Raw genomic sequence first — 18,301 nt, 5'->3', positions numbered from 1 at the left:
TTTCCGTTTATTTAAATTTACAATTATTTAAACGTTTATAATCTATATCATTATATAATTGTTGGGTTTTAAATACTCATACGTTAGTCGTTTGTTTTCAAAAATTGGACTAAAATCTTGTAAGTATTCTCAGCAGTTTATTTTCTTTTAAAGTTAAATTACCTTTCCGTAAGAAAATATGATTCAATTTTTGACAGAGTAACTGTAGGTTATGTTTTATCCCTTTCTGTAGGGTCAAGATCTAATTTTACTTTTACTTGATTCACCATCTATATTTCAAACTTCATAAAATAGTCTTTAAGTCTTAATTTCCTAGTAAATTTAAACACGTCTTCTCCCAGTCATATTTTATTTGTGTAAATAAAAATGAATACTTTTGTTAACACCCGTATTTCATTTTCATTCAAATTATTTTATGTTAAATTAACAGTTTTCAGAAAAGTACTACTTCTGGTTATCCAAAACAAATTTTGAAACCCTATCAAACTATTTTTTTCCAAATATCACGTCTTTCTAAAAATCTCTTCATCTCTACCTTATATACATCATCCTGTCTTTGAAAATTTTTCATTTTTCTGTGCTTATACTTCGGAATGACTTTGAACAGATTTATCTCCTACGTTACTTATTTTAATTATCATTTTATTCCCCATTTTCGTGAAGTATAGAAAAAATTAGTTTTGCTTTCATATTAAAGTTCACTTGAGAATATTTCACTCTATTGGTAATAATTTTCGTTTAACTTGTACTTTCTCTCTCTTCACCTTTCTTTGACTGTTCTATAAACCTCCTTTTGTTTCTTTTTTCATGCTTTCTCTTTTCCATATTAAAATACGTCTTTCCAATACTACATCGATGTAACAAAAACATTGTCTTTTTGTTTAATAAACTTCACATTTTGAATCAGTTTTCGTGAATTTCATCTCTTTAATTTTTGCATTCTAGTTTCCAAGGTTTCAGTTCTCAACTTTCCAGTTCTAATATTATTTCAACTTCCATTGAAAATAGTTTCATTAACTGTTTCTCATAATTTCAGAAACATTTGCTATCCTGTTTTTGTCAGCAGTTTTCCAAAAATACAATTTTTGTGGGAAAATCACCCACAGTGTTTTTTAAATCATGTTTTATATTGTCAAACTGTTTTTTATTTAGATTTCTGTAGTAATATTTTTTCTGAGAATCTACTTTGTGTCCGAGTAAATTCCAGTAAAACTTTTAATATTAACTGCTGTGGATCGTAACTGTAAGTGATATATTCCTTTAATTTTTTTTTTCTGTATCCATTTATCCAAATTTCTACTTACATTCTTTAAGAAATTCTTAAACCTTTTTCACACTTTTATAATTTAATCCTTAACGTAAGTTCTTCTTTAATCTTTGAATACATTTTCTTAATTAATATTAACAACAATAGTAGCAAAACAGGAAAAAAAAATCGGAAAACGAAATGTGATGATACACGCATACATTTATATATCTATGTATGATCTTGGAACACCAACACGTATTTTCTGTAAAACGTTAATAAAAATCACTTATTTTCGTATAGAATATGATACATAAGAATCGATTATCAACATTATTAAAACTACAGTTTTCTTTCTTTAACTATAAGATATGACAGTAACTCAATTGTTGTTTTATTAATTGTTACATTCGATTGTTTACATTAGTGAAACTATAGTTTTCTTTCTTTAATTATAATATACGACAGTTAACGTATTGCATATAACATGTAACACATACATGATCGTTTATGTTTGTTCAACACCAAACATCAGGGTTGTGATTTAACAACAAAATAATTTATCTAAGTTAAAAAGGCCACCAGAATCATTTATTTTAATTGAAACATAAAGCCAGTTTTAACCACATTTAACACCAGCTTCTATTTGATAGTTGTCGTTTAAGAATACATTTCCATAAAGTTGAACACCAGCATTATGGTTATATTATTGAATCGCAGTTGTAATAAATATTGCTTGTTTGAAGACGGAATATATAGCAGTGAAGATAGCCTTCACTTACCTGCAACAGTCCATACTTAATTTCTATTTCTAGGAAGGTATATTTCTTCACCGATGTCGGGATATTCTGTGGTAATCGGTCTTCAAGTGATCCCATTATATTCGCTAAACTTCCGAGAACAGGTTCCGTCACGAAGGCCAGATTTTCGCTGTAGAAAGTAACAGAAAAGTCGCATATTTTGTTTAAGAGACCTATAGGGGTCACAAAAATCGACTGCATGCTTTGCACATATTCCATATTTAATCACAAAAAAACTTCATCCAATGACACAATGGGTAAAATGCTACTACATGGAACTTTGGTAGTATACTAAAACACTAAATGTTCTTATATGAATCTGATCACAAGGACCTTTGGTAGTCAGGCATTGTTCTTAAAATAATCCCTTAAAATTCGCTAAATCATAAACTAAAGTTCTAGAAACATTATTTAGTTATAAAGTTACCTTACTGTTCATCATCTGTAGTAGTTTATGCAGGGTGGTTAAATCTGTTGAATTTCTAGTATAATTTCTTACAGTAAATGAAATAACTAAATTACAGGTAAAGTATTATATGATAATATAAGTTCATACAGCAAATGAACTGACTAAATCATAGGTAAAGTATTGCATGATAATGTTCGTTGTTACAGTAAATGCACTAACTAAATTATAGGTAAAGTATTATAAGATAATACCAGTTTTAAAGTAAATAAACTAGCTAAATTATAGGTAAAGGATTGTATGATAATATCAGTTGTTACAGTAAATGCACTAACTGAATTATAGGTAAGGTATTATAAGATAATACCAGTTGTTACAGTAAATGAAATAACTAAATTATAGTTGAAGTACAATATGATAATATAAGTTCATACAGCAAATGAACTAAGTAAATTACAGCGAAAGTACCAGATGATAATATCAGTTGTTACAGTAAATGAAATAATTAAATTATTGATAAAGTACAATATGACAACATCAGTTGTTACAGTAAATAAAATAATTGAATTATTGGTAAAGTACAATATGACAACATCTGTTGTTACAGTAAATGAACTAACTATATTATAGGTAAAGTACTGTATGATAATGTCAGTTTGTACAGTATGTAAACTAAGTAAATTATAGATAAAGTATTGTATGATAATATCAGTTGTTACAGTAAATGAACTAAATAAATTATAGGTAAAGTATTGTATGATAATATCAGTTGTTACAGTAAATGCGCTAACTGAATTATAGGTAAGGTATTGTATGATAATTTAAGTTGTTACACTAAATGAACTATGTTCTATAATACTTGATTTAATTATTTGTGCGCTACAATAAAAGATGAAATATTGATAACCAAATAGATCAAATATGTTATTTATAAAAATCTAACAAGAATAAAAGATGAAATATTAGCAACCAGATGAAATAAGTTATTTATAAAACTTGTATGTCCTACATCTGCTACATAGGACAAGCAGGTATATATTTTTAAAGTAATGAAAATCGAAAGCTGTCGTTGCAACTACAAGACCTTCCACTCACGTGTATAATTTTACGACCAGTAAAAAGCCTCGGCGCTAAAAGTGTCGAAACTAATCGAAAACCTTCGTTACATTAAAAGCCGGAAGATACCAAGAACATCTGTATTCGCCTAACAGTTCACATGATTTGAGACGCCTATTACGGCCGCGCTCGCCATCGTTACAGATCTTAATATCTTAATGTAACTTTGATAAGGTTCTTATGTTGAAGTGTGAAGAGAGATACTATTATTTTACTGGGGAACCAATCATTCCCCACGTAAGGAATATGACGTAGTACTAAGGTTAGATTTCCAATGTATTGCATATGTTTCGAGTCTGATGACGGACACTAAAACAGATAAAGTGCATTAAAGCGGTGCTCTCCAAACTTTTGTAATCTCGTGGCACACTTTCAATGTCACAAAGCTCTTGCGGTATATGGAAATAAATGCGCATGGCAGGCCTAGTAGCACCCCCGTCATTAAGGCAGGCAAAAATTACTGTTATTCTTTGTATCAAGGAGAAAATAAATTATATTTGATATTGTAAAAATATATCAACTGATAATAAATTTACATTACTAAATATTACTTAATAATTTCACTGCACACAGTTTAAGAAACATCAGCGCTGGTTGCACTTATTCTGCCATAACTTTCTTTACAACAAAACTATGAAGATTAATATTGAGGTTTAATCTTTAATGGACTGCATCTGATTGGATTATTGTAATGGACCGTTTTGAGACCCTAGAATAAATCAACATTAATACTACAAGGGATTGAGTACGTTATATTAAAAAAAAGGTTTTCATTTGGAAATCAAGAAATTCAAGTAGAATCCACAAATGATGTAAAGTCAAGGTGAAACGGCACATAACAGAATTATATATTGGCATTACGTAAGTATTGTGTTGCCGCAGAAAATGATCGATTTTGAGAAGGGTATGCAATAACTTTGTCATGTTAAAATCACGAATTTACAGTTTCTCAGACGAGGATATCACTTGTTTTTGACTGCATTGAAAACAAAGAAATGGGGATCGACTTAGGTTAGCAGGACCATCCAGAAAGAGATTTACATCAAGTCATACTGAAATTATTGTAAGCAAAGTGTAGTGTCTTGTAAAAGGCGAGAAACCACGACAGTTCGGTGACATATACAGTCCAAGTAACCCAGTTAACAGGAAAAAGTACAATCAAGAAGAATTTCCTTCCGTAAAAGTGAAGTCACTTTCACACAAGTTGTTTCATGACATATCCGTTCACCTGTCACATACTTCAAGCAGCTGGAGAATAAAACAGATATTCATGTCATTTTATAGGAATACATATTGGTCAAGGTACTTATGAATTCCTATGTCATTAAACTCTTGAAAAGAGTGCCAAGAAACTGTCGTTTTTGTACATAGATAGTTTATAGAAAGCCCTCAGGGTGGAAGAGGTGTACTTTTGGTATGGCTTTAGTACCAAGCAACAGGGCTATCGTTAAGATGCATAGCCGTTAGATAGAACATGACTGGACATACTAAACCTCTATACTTAATCTGCCAAAACAATAATTAAAGTAAGGCTATGGAACTTCAGTAAATTAAAATTGAATCTGTCAGGACTACAAGTACTTGGAGTGAAAAACCGTGAGACTAAACAGATGCAGTCCATTAAAAACTTACCACTAGTACTTTCTGGCCAAGTCAACTTCGAGAGTAAGAAAAGTGTTCAAGTATCATTATACTACTGTACCGGTAGTTTTATTTTATTTGGTTTGGTTGTCATTCAGATGTCGCATTGGTTGCATTATTTATTGTTGTTGGTGGTGATTGCCCATAGACAGTTACTAAATCGCACCAGTCTCGTCCAACTGTAAAACATAAAAATAAACTGATTGTAACTTTTGATCATGTGGCTCAACTTTTTATTGTGTAATAATTAAAGGTGGTTCTCCAAATAACGTAACTGTAAACTTCAGAGATCACAGAGCTAAAATTCTAGGCCCGAGTCCTTTAGAAGGTTTGACACATATAAACCATTAGGTAGCATCAAGTTTAACAACAAATAAATTAGATCTTCGCAACGTTAGTTAATTATTCATTATCGCCTTGCTTCGTGTACTTTATGATTTTCTGTTACTCCTATTACACTAAGGATTAGGATATATTATACACTAACCTGGACTCTTCGATCCTCTGGTAAAGAGTCAACAACTTAGGGTGTTTAAAACGATCCAGTTGTCGAATACTGAATCGAAGTATTTCTGTTATGGTTTCCTTCCGCCTCGGCTTATGAAGTTTATCAGCCACCCTCTTCTCAAAAATGAAAACTGATGCCTCCTAGTGGATAGAAATGTCGAAACATATAGTAAAGTCAACTGGATCAAACCCATTATCAAACATTTGTTTGATATTATTTTTAAAAATGTAGTTTTAATACTTGTTTTAAATATAAAGCAGCTGTATGATAATTTGTTAATTTTAATACATAACTACGTCATTCTGGAGAGTACAGCGCCCTCTCGTATATTCCAAATAAAGGCTTAACGTTCTAACGCGCAGTATACTTTTTCCTACAAACCAATCAACTTAATTTTAACAGATGATAAACGTACTGATATAAGTGATAAAATAATTTAAATTTTAACAGGTTAACTCTTGATGAAGCCTAATCAGACGACTTTCAATATTCATTCAGTTTAATACACTTCATTTGAATAATTTGCATATGTCAATGTGCTGTCCTGTTGTCGCAGATGTGAGTCGTGAGACTACGGGCAACACGTTTAAAGTAGATTTAAAACTGTTACAAATAAAATATCATTTCGAAAAGAAATAATCATACACCAACACTATTCAACCACCTGGAGTAAAATGACATAAATAGTCATGAAAACAAACAATTACTTCTCTTTGTCGAAGCGAAACCTTTTAAATTGGAGCGCCTATCCTCAATCAGGTGAGGAACAATGCCCTTTTCTACAAAGTTGAGACTGTGGTTACGAAAGAGAACCATTCGTCCCAAAAAGATGTCGTAGTAAAGCTGAGCATATCCTCTGGTACCCATTAAATCAAATAAACGATAATTTGAATTGAGCATGGCTGAGATATTTCGAGACACACCTCAAAAGCCAATGGTTGTTTTCCTGAGAAAATGGACGAAGTTGTTCGAAAAGTTTGGAGCCATGGACATTTCACTGAATGTCCCGCATGCTGCTCTTCAAATTCAAAACAGGTTTGAATATGGTATTTCCATTCACTTTGGACACAAAGAAGCAGATTCGTGTCATTGTCAAAGGCCCACACTGCCAGTCTACATACGTTTAGCTAGCAACTTCTCGGCAGCACTGTTTGTGATGCTTTTCTCTCCCTTTAAATGGCATGCGTTAAGTTCAGCAGTGACATTCTGCTGATACTAACCTTTCCAGCTACGCAGCAAGATTAATAGTCACCGATGTGAAACTAAGAAAAAGGGCAAATTACGCAGGGTTCCAGACTTTTGGAATGCTCTGTAAAATCAGAACAAACACATACCAACACCTCCAATGTACTTGCGGGTCTTCTGTTAAGGATGTTCTTAGAGGTCATAGACCTAAAGTATCAGACACTTTAAGGAGAGCTGTAGAAGAAGGAAGTGACATGAATAACTCTTATTTTCCTGAAACATTATTGTGGAGATATTGTCCATAAGAAGAAAAGCAGATGATACACGATTTACTATGCAGTGTAGGCTCTAATGCTGTAAAATGTTCTTAGTGGTTCTCAAGTAAAATGACTTGATTCTTTGATCTACTATTAAATACTTAGAATTTTGTAAAAACCTGTTCTATGTTACTCTATCTAAAACAGCCCAAAAATTTAGGTGGTGTCTTTAGGTAGGTGCGGAGAAATTATCATATATCTTGTGTTAGCTACAGCTTTTATTTGGTATCTTCAGATAGGTTATGATGTGTGACTATTTTTTCTTTCTATAAAATCACAGGATTAAACCTTTAGTAATTCACATTAAATACAACTTCACAAATCAGTAGCTGTTTTGAATGATTTTCTTCTCTTTTTAGGTGAGAAATATAAATATATGCTTTTACTCCACATAAAAGATTTTATCGTCTCCTTATGAGTTATTTGAAGGTCGTTATAATGGTCATTCATTTGACATCATTAAAATATTTCACTGTTGCATATTGAGCCTGGAACCACCTGAAAGTGGAAAGTCCTTGATTGACCGATTATGGCGTCAATTGTCAGGGAACAGAGATCAGGAGTTGACACTGTCAGCTAGACAAAGAAAGCGAGTTGACTTTCTGAATCAAGGCACACTTTCTCTATCCAGTACTCCATTAGTCTTGCTAGAGACAAAACTTATTTCTCCACTGGAAATTTTAGTTCATTTTCTTCAGGTCGTTATGTTTCACCGAAAAGAAGGGAACTGAGTCTAACTAACTAGATCACAAAAATCATCTCAAATTTCAAGGCTGAATTCTGTCATTATTTTGAAATAACATGTATCAAAACTGTTGGAAAATACCACAAATTAAAAGCAGACAGACGGAGATTTGGGAGCTGTTCAAGTATGAATAAATTCTTATTAGTTTTTTTGGGTAGCACCTATGGCGCCAGGTCACGTCTTCAGTTCTTTCCTATCACAGCTTTTTGGTAGAAAGTTATATGGCGCCTTTGTCGACGCCTAAGATCTCAGACAACAAGGCGTGTTTACCATTTATGCAGCAGCACATGCGCAAAAGGACGTTGGTAATTGGCTACTGAGGACTAGCTTTCAACGCTAGAAAGTTCGAGGTAGGAGATGGTGCATACATCGTTGCCAGGGCAACTCTAAATGTATGGGAATGGTGTCAGTCGGTAATACAAAATACTAGGCATCTTGCTGTGATGAGAAAATGATTTGGAACTTCATCACAGTCCTACTCCATTGTACGATTAATATTTCCGGTGTCCAAGTAGATAAGACTTACAGTTATTGATTGGTACAGAGGTGGAATTGCCTCTGTTAATTGGAAATAAATTGCATCAGTCGAATTTTAGAGTTTAAATTGAAGTTCATGAATAATTATTCACATACGCGGCTCACTAATTAATACTCCAAATATATAAGTTGGATTTTGCCTTTGATAAAACACGTATGAAACTTTATGTTGTACATAATCCCACGTAAGAAAAAACAGACTTCGGAAGGAAAAATGAAACCAAAACCTGATACATCAGTGATATGAAAGAGGATAGTGAATGTAACCGTATAACTTAAGTAAAGAGAAATGGGGAACATTAAGCAAATAATGGAGAAGATGAGTTGTCTCATAATGTAGTGTTCATGTACATTCACTACTTGAATCGATATCAGAATCTTGATCACTGATTTTTTTTGTCGATTCACTAAAAATAATGATAGAAAGAAGAGATGAGCAAACTGAGAAACACGGAAGGCTAAGCTTTAAGTGGCTTCAACCAACCCTTAAACGAATAATTAGAGGATGTACTTATAGACAAATATAAAAATAAGCAGAAACGCTAACTAGACGACACAGATACTAATAAACAAATTGAAATAAATAGCTGAACAGACGTACGGACAAAGAGATACGTAAGGGTAAATTGTTAGACAAATGTACAAACAGATATGTAAGTAGACAGTTAGACAAACAGACATGTAAGTAGATAGCTGGACAAACAAATGTGTAAATAGATAGCTAGACAAACAGATATGTAAGTAGATTTTTATACAAACAGATATGTAAGTAGTTAGTTGGACAAACAGATAAGTAAATAAATAATCGGACGAACGTAAGGATAAACAGATATGAAAGTCGATTATAAAACGGTCAGACACAAATATAGCATACACAATTCATTGAATTAAAGTTAATTGGTAACTATTCCACTTTATCATAGTTAGCTGGAGTAACTGACGTGTAGTTATTAGTGTTTAATGTTATTTACGTGTAGTATTAGTGTTTAATGTTATTTACGTGTAGTATTAGTGTTTAATGTTATTTACGTGTAGTATTAGTGTTTAACATAACCGATGAGTAGTTATTAGTGTTTAATGTTATTTATGTGTAGTTATTAGTGTTTAACGTAACTGACGTGTAGTTATTAGTGTTTAATGTAATTTAAATGTAGCTATTAGTGTTTAATGTGATTAACGCGTAGTTATTAGTGTTTAACGTAAATGATGAGTAGTTACTAGTGTTTAATGTAGTTCACATGTAGTTATTAGTGTTTAACATAACTGACATGCATTTATTAGTGTCTAACGTAACTGAAGTGTAGTCATTGTGTTTAATATAATTTACGTTTAGTTATTGGTGTTTAATGTAACCGACGTGTAGTTATTAGTGTTTAATGTAAGTTACGTGTACTTATTAGAGTTTAATACAAGGGGACGTAATGTGGCCGTGATAATGGATTTTTCCGTGTTTTTGATTAATCATGGGTGTTCTGGTTCTTTCGGTTCAAGCAACTCGTGGTGATTAAGGAAGGAAGTATTATGGACATTTTGATGATCGTGTGTGGTTCTCGTCAATGAACATTACAAAGACTTTTATTCGAATAGCTTCTGAGACTCGAGGGTTTTATTGGACGTTTTTCTGCAAACAGTTTCCAGTTTTTTATAACAATAACAGCTGATATTTTAAAACTAGGCTACAAAGTTAGAAGCATATCGTATTATCATATTGGTAATTTTAATGCTTGAAGGCCTGTAAAATACTGCCGCACCGTTTCTTTACGAAGGCCTGTGAAGTGCTGCTGCAACGTCAACGTCTGTTTTGTGATTTTCATGGCACATTGTAGCAACATTCTATTAGGCTCGCGAAGCATTGAAATATTTTGTTCTTCCCATGAAGTATTGATGCAACTTTTTCGAGGCATTGAATTAATTTCTTGATATCCTGTGAAGCACAAAGACGTTTCACTTTATTATCTGTGAAGCATTGAGAACTTTCACTCCATACCCTGTGAAGCACTAAGAATCACATTTTTCGGAAAGTTTTGTGGAAGTTTATTATGTTTCTATTACCATCACAAGGACCATCAGTGTTCAAGTATCACTATCTCACGTGTGTGTGTTTTGTGGTAAAGAAATGTGTCTGGCTTGGTTGGTTCCCTGCAACTAATTGAAGGAGTTTACATACAATAGACGCACGTTGAGGTTTAGGAGTGTTGTTGTTAATTAACTAGAATCTCAGAGCTCAAAATGAATTCGTCCCTGCTAACGTGTGAATAGACTCGAAACAGTACCCAAACTTAAGATACTCAATAAGCCCTTAGTGTAACGGTAACCTGATACTGACGGTTTTGATAGTACAATATAAACATCGCATATTTTTTCTCAATATGCAATCAATCAAATAAATAAAAATCAACTAGAACAGCTTCTAAAACCAAACGAATCTACTGAATGTTCATGTTGAAGTCCATCAAAAGAGAAGGAATTAACGTGAACTTAATATTTTTATTATTTTACTATGACTGCACAATAGTTTGAAAGAAAAGTTCGTTAAATTCCTGAATAATTCCCTAACTGTGGTATTAACAATTCATCCTCGCCACGGTGGTGCAATTAGTTTAGAGACTACGTCGATAGAGAGCGTTAGTTCAAGAACATAATTAAATTTTTAGGGGGCGCTATCAAACGTTTATTCGATGTCAATACACAGAGTTTGGCGAGACTTGAAATTTAATAACTTTGAGTGCAATAAGGTGAAGGCAGTGAGGTGAAGATAATTTGAAGACTTCACAGCCAGACAATGAAGCGCGACTGCTAAAATAACCAACGGTATCTTTCTATAATAACGGGGAGTTAATACTGCTGTACCCTAGAGTTTCCTTGAGGGGTGGTGGGAGAAAACCTACTTCTACATGACAGAAGTTCCAACAGAAATCTGTCCGTGTTTTGTCAAATCTGTAAAACAGAACCTGATTTTATTCATGAAAATTCAAAAAGATCTAAGACAACCACGAATGAAATGTATAACTGAATGTAGTACATATGTATGCTATTTTACACCATTATGTATGTAAACATATATATATATACTTTTCGACGTACCCTGTATTACTTCTTCATTTTCAAAACTTATGAATAGTTAAATGTTTGTTTCACTTTCAAACAGAACTATTTTACCGCTATATTTAGCTGTTTATCGATATGCCTTTTATCACTCCGCCAGCTTGAAACCTATATTTGATGTCCACCTTTTAAATAGAACGGTTTTACTGTGGTACTTACATCACTCCAACACCTGGTAAACAACAACCTTAACGTACTGACTAGATAGGGACTACCACATGTACTAATATCTGAAAGATTAACATATTGTATGCTAGACTTGTTTGTTTGTTTTTGAATTTCGCGCAAAGCTACTCCAGGCTATCTGCGCTGTGCTAGATTTCCAGTTAAAAAACGTCCTTACAGTAGGTTTAACACATACTCACAGATAACAAAACAATTAATTATCTTACTACACATATATAAAATTAAATTTATAAATACATCTGTAAAAAGATATTTGATATTCAAAACTTTAACGTCATAGCTATTTATCAACACCGAGTGTTTGTGAAACTAAACAGGTACTGTGTGAAAGAAAACAAACTAATCTCAGATGTGAGCATACTTGTTGACAGAAGCGGCATTTTTGGCCTGTTAATGCTTTTAATTGTACCAAATTATCGGGTTTTCTCTACAGAGGGCAGCACGAGTAGAAAATACTTATTACACATGAGACTATTTACATTTAAACTACCCATATCTATGTCAAGATTATCTTCCAAAAAAACCCATCTAGGATTTAGTCATGTATCGTTCTTGTTTACAGATCTCTAATAGATTGTCAACTTAACTAGGAGTAAAGTTTTGTTTAGAGAATAAATTGTTCACATTCATTTAAAGCTTTGTTTAGAGTGAATTGCTAACTTTCAGTTAAACCTTTGTTTGGAGTGGATTGTTAACTTTTTGTTAAAGTTTTATTTACAAAATATATTGTTAACTTTCAGTTGTTTGACAGACGACTGACGAATAAATATCGTGACGTATTAATAACAGGTTAAAAGCATAACTATCGTTCTTGTTGTGTTTGGTGATGTTTCTTCAGGGTCAGAGTTAATTTTTTGTTATGTTAGTAGAAAGTATTGTTAATTGTGTGGGTATTTTATTTACGGTCATAGTTAATTTTATGTTGTGTAAGTAAAAAGTATTGTTAATCCTGTGGGTATTTTGATTACGGGCATTGTTAATTTTTGTTGTTCCAATAAAACGTATTCTTAGTTGTATGGGTGTCTTGTTTAGAGTCATAGTTAATTTTTTGTTGTGTTAGTGGAAAGTATTGTTAATTGTGTGGGTATTTTGTTCAGGGTCATAGTTAATTTTCTGTTGTGTTAGTAGAAAGTATTGTCAGTTGTGTGGGTATTTTCTTTAGGGTCATAGCTAATTTTTTGTTGTGTTAGTAGAAAGTATTGTCTGTTGTGTGGGTATTTTGTTTAGGATTGTATTTATTTTTTGTTGTTTTAGTACAACGTATTGTTAGTTGTGTGGGTATTTTCTTTAGGGTCATCGCTAATTTTTTGTTTGTTAGTAGAAAGTATTGTTAATTTTTGGGTGTGGTTTGTTTTTCATTTCGCACAAAGCTACACGAGGGATATCTACACTAGTCGTCCATTATTTAGCACTGTTACCTAGTCATCACCACCCACCACCAAACATGCTCGCCCTTTCAGCCGTGGGGGCGTTATAAAGTAACATTCAATCCCATTATTTGTTGGTAAAAGAATAGTTCATGAGTTGGCGATGGGTGGTGATGGATAGGTAACTGCCTCCTTCTAATCTTACACTGCTAAATTGGAGACAGCTAGCGCAAATAGGCTTTGTGTATCTTTGCGCGAATAAAAACAAACCAGTCATGGACGTTATTTCTAATACTTCTGTGTATTTTATGTTGTTGTTTTTTTCATTGCTGATCTAAATCAGTTTTTAATTTCTCGAAGACGTGTTTTCTAAACAGTTTTTATAATATTTTTCCTTATCTATCTTTTGTTGTAAATTATGATCAATATTTTCTGATCATTATAATATAATTAATTTTCCTAACTAAAGAAAAGAGAATTTGCTTGAAATTAATGTAGTACGCGAATTCTCCGCTTGACGTGTATTTTCCACATGGCGCCTCAAGAGTCAAAGAAACTCGAGAATCAATAGTCGGAAGCTTTCTTCCGATCGGGTCCTTTAAAAGAACCCATTTTTACAAGGCATGTGAAAGGAGACAAAAGAGGCAGCGAGATCTCTGTAGTCATCTTCAGCTGACGTTTTGAAAGGATGTTACGGTTATTAGTTGCTGGAGTTCATATGGCACAGGCCATTCTTTAAAATGTGCCAGTACGTAAATTGTTAAAAATTAGAACACGTACTTATTAAACTGAACAGGAGGAACGTGATTCTATTGCTAGAAAATATATGTTTCTTCCTTCTTCTTTTACTTCTTGTAATAAGCAAGTTAAATATATTAGAATGAATCCATTGTAACTCGTGTTTTGTTATAAGTTTCAACCATATTCAGTTACGTTTTGTTACATTGATCTCAGATCATTGTAAAACACGTTGTTGTTGTTGTTTTATAAGCACCAGCCGTTCAAAATCACATTTTCTTATTGATACCTGCCATTTTAACTTGTGTTTTATTACAAGACGCAACCATTCTGAACGATGTTTGGATGTGCGACTCAACCATTTTAAACGATGTTTGGATATGAGTGTTAAATATTTTAAACCACGTGCTTCAAGACGGCTGGTATGGGTATTAAAACTTTATTAACATAGAGTGCAACGTTTCGACCTTCTCAGGTCATCTTCAGGTTAACAAAGAGAGTTTGCAACTGGCCATCACGAGATTACCATTTGTTATCAGAGATGGCTGAACCTGATCAACGTGGATAACCTCCAGTAGTCGATACATTGAAAACACAAGCAGAAGGAGTAAATTTCAGCGCTGTTTGTTTTTTAAACTTAATTTTCTTTTCCCCGAAGACAAGTTATTGTAGACAGGGTTAGCTAGTTAATATCAAGTCTAACTGTCAAAGCACAAGTTATTGTAGACAGAGTTAGCTGGTGAATATCAAGTCTAACTGTTTAAACACAAGTTATTGTGGACAGGATTAGCTGGTGAACATTAAATGTATCTGGATTTTCTTTGCGTGTTCCACCGCCCGTTTGATGTACCGTGTTCTATTGTTCATATTGGGATGGATTTATATTTCTACTAAAACAATATTCTTCTGCTGTAATCACCCAGTTTTGAGAGGTCGGTTTTATAAATTATCTTTGTTGAAGAATTGTTTTTAGGGCTAGAAGTAAATGAAACATTAACAGTGATTGGCGCACGTGAAGTGTTCAGCCAGTCTTTGACATTCAGACAGTTGATCAACATTTAAATATTTTAGATTGTAAAACAAAGGCACGCACAAACATATATTTACCTGATCGTCAATAAACACAACCCCTGAACCAGTGTTATTACGACGTGTCAGGCAGTAAGTATATAATTGATGTTGTTATACGTTCAGAGACAGAGAAATTATAAGAACCATTAGTGACGCCAGCTAATAACAAGAAACCATATGCGTACTGATTAGTTCTGTCCGTAATGAGTGACATCAAGAGAGTTCGTTTCAAATTCTCATGCCTAATACACTATTCATGTGTTTCTATTTTATTTAAAGTATGTAGAACGAAAGATAAGAAGGTTCAATATTATTTGCAGGTAGATTAGTGCAATTTTTAGCCGTGGTATAGGGGCTCATAAAACAACTCTGAGGTTGTTGTTTGTTTGTTTGTTTTTTAATTTCGCTCAAAACTACAAGAACTGTCCTTCATTTAGCAATATAAGACTAGAGGGAAGGCAGCTAAACATCACCACCCATCGCTAGCTCTTAGGCTATTCCCATGCCAACGAATAGTGGGATTGACTGTAACATTATAACGCCCCCACGGATGAAAGAACGTGCATATTAAGCGTGAAGGGGATTCGAACTCGCGACCCTCAGAGATTATGAGTTGAGCGCTTTAACCACCTGGCCATGTTGGGCGTCTATGGTTGTCATATTAAATGACAAACTTTTAGCTCATAGCCCCCTGATCTCTTAATCAGTTAATATCTAATTACAGTTTTGTACACAAGAGATCAAACCGTTTGTATGTTGGTAGAGATCTTAAAGTGTAATAAAATCGAATCGAGTATATGCGCGCCACACGATTGGTGTTGCTGGCACATAAAAATATAGCTAATGAAATGGGGGGTAGGAGGTCTCATAGACTAATTTACTCTAACACTGCCTAAAATAATTTCAAGTGCCGCGGCTATTGAGGATTTCCTGATATTTCTATTTAACTCAGCTTCACTTTATATCAATTCTGTGTCGTAGATTAGTTCATTTTTTATTACTTACAGTAGCTTTATTTTATATCAGTTTTGTGTCGTAGATTAGTATATATTTTTTTCTATTTACAGTAGCTTTACTTTATATTAATTTTCGTTATATCTTTAAATGTTCTAGTTTGAAATCTAGAAGTTTCTAGAATCATACATCGGCGGATTTCTTTTTTAAGTCGTGCTGTTTTCAGTGTAGCATGTGAAACAGAGTTAATAAAAATAGTGATAACTTTCTTTCAGCTTTGGGTTCTAAACAGTGAAGATTTTAGTGTAATTTATAGAAGTGTGTATTCCATGTGACTGAGTGTGCTGATAGGCCTAATTCTGTTGTCAACTTTTGTAGAAATCAAATAAACAATTCCAAAAAAAGGAATAATCGAATGAATCTGACACCTTGTGCAGTGTTATGCGTTTATCGTAATCATGAAATAGTAGTTACCAATAAAGAACGGCAAAATACAAAGTTATAGCTGAAATATTGTACTAGAAATACAACATAAACAACCATAATACAAATAGTTTACTTTTAAATCGTTACATTTAGTACCATAACACAACATCCTCTTACTCAAGAACACAATTATAAATTTGCACTGATCGACTGGAGGGAAGGAAACTAAAAGAACGATAGCACTATTGTTGGTGGGATTTGACTATCATTTCTACAAGCCACCAACGCTCCAAAATGCACAGAGCTATTTTTCCTTTGTGGAAGCGAGACAAGAACGTCGAACTTTAGGATAAATAATATTTAGTTTGGTAGCTGATGTCTTTATGTCTATATAAATTTATTTTACCGCAGGAGTCGTTTGATGTGCAAAAAGCACGTTAAATAAATGGTCTAATCTGCAATGTATATATGTATTGTATATCAACTTTTAAACTTTGAAATTTTCCGTAAAATAAAATATTGTTTACAAACTTTGGAAATTTTTCAAAAGTGTGGAAGAAATAGAAAAAAAACAATAATAATTGTAATTGTTGTAATGTTATTCGATAAAGATTACTAACTATTATTTAAAAGAACAATTTGCATATGCTAATACAGTAACCTGCCGCTGCAGATGTGACCTGTGGCTACCGTTCACTGTACAATACCGAAGATTCGAGTTGAGACTTTAATACTGTGTCATAATCTCCTCTGAAAAATGGCAAAAATTGGTGAAAGAATAAGCAAGAGAAGGTGCTCCCACAATAGAGCGTTTAAAGCAGCAATAAGTTTCAAAACCACACCTTAGACTAGTATGTTGTAATGTTCTCACCCGCAAAGTGGAGACTTTGATTACGAAAGAGAACCGTCCGACCCTCTTCCCTCATAATACATTGTAGCTAATACGCAGCTCTACCTACACTGAAAATTATGGCAGATATGTTGCCAAATATTTCTCTCATCGTCCTTTATCGAATTTTGCTACATTGGAAATAGTGGTGTTGAACAATAATATCTAAGCATGGTCACCAAACTGTGAATAGCCTATAGTGGAAGAAAGTTGTTCGAAAGCTACTACAGGTCATGTTTTTATAAAGTGTGAGTCAGTAAACGAGTGAAATCTAGGTTTTAAATAAACATTAAATCATAAATATTTCTGCACTCGTCAATTCGTCGACTCGCTTTACCTGTTTTGGATTTGTTTTTTGGAATTAAGTATAAAGCTACACAATGAGCAATCTGTGCTCTGCCCATTGCATCGTTTAAGGAAATCTATTGTTGTAAATCATTACTTCCTCTGATGATGAAACTTGTTTATATTGTTACACAAAGTTTTGACGAGTAAACAAAAGCACAAAGCTACACAATGGGTTGTCTGTGCTGTGTCCACTACAGGTGTCGAAATCCTGTTTTAAATGTCCTTCAGACTTTCTGCTGAGCTACTGGGGAGGATGTAGTTTTGAGTAGATTTATGTAGGTGCAATAGCTTGATTAGTCATATCCTTTGCAAATACTACAAAAGAAACATCTAGTCAGCAAATGATAAAAACATTTTCCTTGTCTATAAGATTATAATATAAAAGAGGATGATTTAAATGAAAGTTATCCAGTAGGCATTCACTGGATATATGGGAGGTGTTTGGTCGTTAACGTTTCTCTCCTGACAGAACAATATTTGTGAATGGGAATACTTTAATACTTAGCAGAATTATGGGATTAAGTCTGAGTAATTCGATTTATATTAACTTTGAGAAATTAATGTTTTTCCTGATGTTACAGCGGTAGGTCCTACAGGCTACAACGCTACTTTGGTGGTTTAAGCATGGATATACCATTGTGAACCTTTGTTTTGTTTGGTTGTTTTGGAATTTCGCACAAAGCTACTCGAGAGCTACCTGTGCTAGCCGTCCCTAA

The 18,301-nt window shown here is 33.3% G+C and overlaps 1 protein-coding gene across 1 annotated transcript in view; it reads right to left on the bottom strand.

Annotated features, from left to right (window-relative positions):
- Positions 1-18,301, bottom strand: part of LOC143236627 (SCY1-like protein 2) — a 96,782-nt gene that overhangs the window by 36,848 nt on the left and 41,633 nt on the right. The window contains exons 3-4 of the mRNA XM_076474970.1: positions 5,697-5,857; positions 2,029-2,176 (exon numbers count right to left, since the gene is read on the bottom strand). Coding sequence (XP_076331085.1) covers positions 2,029-2,176; positions 5,697-5,857 — 309 coding nt within the window. The remainder of the gene's footprint in view (positions 1-2,028; positions 2,177-5,696; positions 5,858-18,301) is intronic.

Source organism: Tachypleus tridentatus, chromosome 13 (assembly GCF_004210375.1).
Source record: "Tachypleus tridentatus isolate NWPU-2018 chromosome 13, ASM421037v1, whole genome shotgun sequence".
Taxonomy (NCBI): domain Eukaryota; kingdom Metazoa; phylum Arthropoda; class Merostomata; order Xiphosura; family Limulidae; genus Tachypleus; species Tachypleus tridentatus.
This window is presented reverse-complemented; position numbering and strand designations above follow the sequence as displayed.